This window comes from Quercus suber, unplaced genomic scaffold (assembly GCF_002906115.3).
Source record: "Quercus suber isolate HL8 unplaced genomic scaffold, Cork oak 2.0 scaffold_986, whole genome shotgun sequence".
In the NCBI taxonomy this organism is placed as follows: domain Eukaryota; kingdom Viridiplantae; phylum Streptophyta; class Magnoliopsida; order Fagales; family Fagaceae; genus Quercus; species Quercus suber.
The window spans coordinates 154,237-159,772 of NW_027070401.1; the positions used below are offsets into that span (position 1 = coordinate 154,237).

At 28.8% G+C, this 5,536-nt stretch overlaps 1 protein-coding gene across 1 annotated transcript; it reads right to left on the reverse strand.

The window, feature by feature from the left end:
- Positions 1-1,876: 1,876 nt before the first annotated feature.
- Positions 1,877-2,987, reverse strand: LOC136065474 (inactive LRR receptor-like serine/threonine-protein kinase BIR2). Its single transcript, XM_065768687.1, has one exon. It carries the CDS (start codon positions 2,791-2,793, stop codon positions 1,975-1,977), a length of 819 nt encoding a protein of 272 aa, XP_065624759.1. The 5' UTR covers positions 2,794-2,987; the 3' UTR covers positions 1,877-1,974.
- Positions 2,988-5,536: the final 2,549 nt, after the last annotated feature.

Sequence of the window (5,536 nt, forward strand, 5' to 3'; positions counted from 1 at the left end):
AAAAAAAAAAAAAAAAAAAAAAAAAAAAAAAAAAAAAAAAAAAAAAAAAAAAAAAAAAAAAAAAAAAAAAAAAAGACTTGTTTTAAATTGGGTTAATATTTTACGTGTAGCACAATATTTCATCCCACAAAGGATAGGCATCATGCCGACTTTGAAATTTTATAAATACTAGGGCACATTTGGTTGAAAATTTTTAGTATTGTTGTTAAGTTTTTAGTGTTATAGAAATTCGTGTTTGAATATTATAAAAATACATTACAGAAATGTTATTGTTGTTTAAATACTGGAAACTGTTATTTAAACACTAAAACCAAACAACTCCTAGATTTCTTTGTATTTTGAGTTATGATGTGCCCTAATTAGACTAGAGCAAACCAAAATTACTTTAGGTTTATTTATTTATTTTTTTTTGGTCACAGGTTGAAACTCTATGAAAAGAATGTTAAGCTTTTAGGAAAGTACATCTATATTACCTTTGTAATCTCCATATATTTAGTGAAATTTTATCTTTATCTCTCCCTAGCTTATATGTAAGCCTAATATCAGAACACATAAATTAATTAGTATTTTCTTGTGTGGTTGTGCCTAATGTTCTTTCAAATTTCTTCATTTATATTATTTGTTTGTAAAATATTTTTAAATCTCATTATATTTTTCTCAATTAATCTTATGTGAATTTAATGCAACAATATAATTTGCCTATAAAATACCTAAAATCTATATTAAAAAAAAAAAAAAATCAAACACAGCTTTTTGAGATTATTGGAGATCGAGTATAAAATGGAACGCTGGTAATGAGATAGAGCCATAGAGGGCATCTATTTTGCGTAGCCGTCCATGTATGTGCACTATGTCTATCATATATTAATGTCAAAACATAAGCAGTGGGCTCCACGTGCAAGCTAGGGTCACAGGACCACCTGACTTGCAAATATATATTTATATATATATATATATACATACTTAAAAAAAAAAAACTTGTTTGCTAAACTAACTTATTGTAACTATTATAATAAAAAGTAAAAATGTTAAACACTCTGACTTGATAATTACAAAAATTTGGGTTCACCAAAATAAAATTGATGCATTCACAACGGTTTCTTTTTTTTTTTTGATGGGTTTCACAACGGTTTCACAATAATTTCAAAATAAAAATTCAATGTGATAAGTTGTTATTGATTCTAATTTAAGCGTTATATTGATATTATTTTTTACCCCTTAATAAATAGTTTTTTACATAAGATTTATTGTAAAATATTGTAGATGTAACATTATTCTAAAATTAATTCTACCCCCAAATATAATCCTTAATCCCTTTCTCTAGATTAAAAAAAAAAAAAAAAAAGCTTAAATAACAACAATAAATATTAGATCCTTAATCCCTTTCTCTAGATTAAAAAAAAAAAAAAAAAAGCTTAAATAACAACAATAAATATTAGTCCAAATAATAACAAACATCAACCCAACAAAAACAGGACAAAACCAAGTTATTAAAAAAATTTATTATTGAAAAAAAGATAAAAATCATTAATCATTCAAATTTGTAACTTGTTCAACTTATTTAATAAAAATAATCTCTAATTTAATTTTTTTCCTTAAAAAATGGTATCAAGAAAAATATTATAATTGTGAGTTTTCTTTAATGATGATGATAGTTATATTCTTGTTAGCTCTATAATGCAACAATTTTGCTTTTATTAGCTACTCAATTTCCAATTGTAACAAATATTTAATTTATTACTTTATTAAATCTTGTATAATTTAAATTTATTAGCCACCATCTTAAAATTAAAAGATTCCTACAGCTGCTACTGAACATAAGAATAATAAAGATGTAAGGAAAGTTTTTTTTTTTTTTTTAAAAAGAAGACGAAGAAATAATTCTTTGATATTAAAAAAATAAAAATAAATAAGCCCCGAGAGATTACCTTTACGTTCTTGCTTCTTTCGGTTGTTGCAGAGCCCTGGCTTCCATTAATTTCTTCTTTCATTCTTTTGTTGTTCTTGGTTGTCGCATTCAGTAAAGGCACCCAGGGAGTATAAAGAAATATAACCACCACCACCGACACCGTAGAGAAAACCCAGCCTACCAAAAATCCTTGTTTGAAGAGAACATGAAAATTCGCAGGAGCAGCCATGCATGGATCCAATGGTGCCCCCACAAAGTCCTGGATTGTTTGCATAGCTTTCTGCAGGAAAGGTAAGATTGTAAAACATAGGCACCGGCCCTGACAACCGATTGTTAGCAACACTGAAGTTTTTTATCCTATATAGCAGGAAAAGTTCTGGAGGAATAAGTCCTGTTAGCTGGTTATTGTCAAGTCGAAGGACGTTCAAATAAGTGCAATTCCATATGCGCTTTGGGATTTCACCCGAAAAATTGTTGGAGGAGAGATCGAGGACTGTCACAAACGGGAGCCAGTCCGATATCTCAGATGGGATGGTGCCTGTAAGCTCGTTACCTGAGAGGTTAAGATGTGTCAATAACCAGCAGTTCTTGGTTCGAGGGAACTGGCCCTTGAGCCTCATGTTCCCGAGTTCGATACCAATAATCCTGTTTTCATCTGGATTCCAGCAAGTGACCCCAACAAAGTTACAGATGAAACCTCTCTTGGTGTTGCTGAAGTTCCATGAATGTTTGAATTTGTTGTAAGGGTCTTCTAGTGACTCTTTAATGGACCTCAAGCAGCTGATCTCACCACTCTCGAAACCATTGCTTATTACAAGAATGTTCAGAAATGACAAGGCAAATATGTGAAGTAGAGCTATGACGAGACTAGTATTATGAGCCATTTGCTTGCGAGTGTTTGTAAAGAAATTAAGCTCAGATGTAGAAAAGCCACCTATATACCCAGTGAAAAAGCGAAAAATGGTAACACAATCATTTTCAGGAAATTTCAAATTGGAAAATTGATCATTTCGATATTAGCTTCAAAGAACATGTAAGACAAATCTGTTTGGAAGACATGGCCGACATTGAACCAAGTCTGTACCATCAAGAATAGATAAGTAAAATGACTTTTTTTTATTACCGTGTACTAATAAAGACTATAAAGTAGTTGATGAGTCTAATTTTCCAAGTCATGTGCTTTGAAGAACTCTGGCCAGAGCACGAAAAACGAAGTCAATAAACAAAGGTGTCAAATCAAACATTAATCAATCCTATTACTTCAGAGGAAGTCTCCAGCAATTGTTGCTTTTGTTCTTTTCGTTTCTCTTCATCTTTTTACAAAGTCCGGTTCTGTTTCTGTTTTTCAACGGTCTTAAAAGTACTCCCTTTTGGTTTTGCATTTCAAGAAGAACGTCCATCTTTACACGTGGGTCACGTTACCTTTTACATATTCTTTATATTGGTAAAATTTTAAAATAATTAAATATTAATAGTCATATCATTTGTTTAAATTTATATTTTTTAGATTAAAATAATACATAAAAAAATAAGTTTATTGATAAAATAGTAAGTAACATTTAATTAGTATGAAAATTGACCTGCATACTAAGAACAAATAAAATATGTAATCTAATAATAATATTTCAAAAATATGAATTTAATAACAAGTTATTGGATGATGTAACATTACTTAGAATTACGTTAGAAGTAACTTGAACTATATATATTTATATATATATAAAGCCAGAGTTGAGAAAATTCAATTATTTTCAAAATTAGATTCTAATAGTTGTTTAATTTTGCACCACGTGTCATATACGTGTATCTAAGTTATATGAAAAAATTTTATTTCTAAGTAAGTTAATGATGTGCCAAAAAAAAAAAGTGTCTGATATAAATAAACCTTCAAAACCCCAAAAAAAAAAAAGATAAAAAGAGTAAAATAATGTGTATATAAAAATTATAAAAAAAAAAACAAAAAAAGAGGAGAAAGTAAAACTCATGTATATATTTCTGGCTTAAAAAATATGTAACTCTTATACTTGATATAATTTGAACTTATATATATGTGTAATTATGATTTTTTTTTAATTGTACCATACATATGCATGGGTTATACGCTATTTAATATAACATATAGAGAATTAGAGACATATTTAACCCAAATGGCATAAGCCTAATATGTATGAGCTCAATTATATTAATTATATTAAACACTAATATTTTTTTTCATCATTATTCAATGCAGGATTTCATTTCACACGTGTATATCCAACAATCTCCTCTTCACATATGAGTCTATGCAACTCTGTGTGATCCTTTTTGTAGGGCTTATGGGCCTTGCCTTGTGCAATATACCATCCCCACTCCATTTGCAAAAGGGGCCTCAATAACCTTAATCTTATCATCATTGTTGCACATCACCAGGATTTCTAATACCATTTTTTGGGGAGATAAACACTATTAAGATACTACCTAAGTAGTTAATATAACATATAGAGACATACTTAACCCAAAAGACCTAATAAGCCTAATGGGTATGAGATCAACTATAATATTAACCACTCAATCTTCTTATCATTACACCCAAAAATAATTTATGCACATTGTGTGTGTAAGTATAATAAGGTGTGTGGACTAATTTTTACTCAAAATTTTATAGTTAGTGTAGTTAGGTTCGTTGGGCTTTCGCCCTATTTATGTTTACTTGTACTGCCCATGGTTGTAAAAACACTCTTATATTAACTTGTAGTACACTTATGTGTCTCCTGAATAAAAAGTACCTCTGTACAATTTATTCTTGAGAAATACAATACAAATATTTAGTATTTCTAGAGCATTTGTATAAGTGTTTCATAATAGAAAAATGATCAAGTTTTAGCCAATTAAATTTAAAATTTAAAGACAACAAGCCATGCAAAGTTGTGTTAAGATTCATAGTTGTTATAGTAACTGTGTAAATTTACACTAACACTACTCATTTTGCATTTAGGATTTTAGAATTTTTACATATTCTAAGAATAAAGGAAAAGAGTGGATGATGATTGGTGTGTGTATGAATTAAGAGAAACAATTAAAAAATATCAAGAAAAATTGATATCTTTATAAAATGTAATGTAAAATAGATAATTTGATGTGAGTTATTTTGAAAAGTGAGTATATAAAATAGAAAAAAATATGTTCTTATACTAAAATAGACCAAAAAAAAAAATGCACGAGTTGATGCGAATGCTTAATATTAACAATTCATTCTCTACAGTGGAGATGTGCAAAAAATGCACTTGATATGCCAACCACCAAACTAGCTCTACTGGTGTGCATTATTTCATGAGTCATTGTGAGTTGGAGATAATTTTTAGGTACTCTCAGTACATAATATGTTTGACAAATTAAAGCTTATCAAATGTCAAAGGTCCATGTATTTGTAGATCGAGCAATGTACTCCTGAATTCATCTATGGTTAATCTAGGATTAGTTAAAGTCTTATCTAATATAAAAATTCTACATCGAATTCACTGTAACACAAGTATTTAATAACAATATGTAATCGTCAAGGATTTTTACATTGTAGTCATAGGTCATCGGGTTGACCTACATAAATTATTGTGTGCTCTCTTTCTTTCTTTTTTTTTTTTTTTTTTTTTT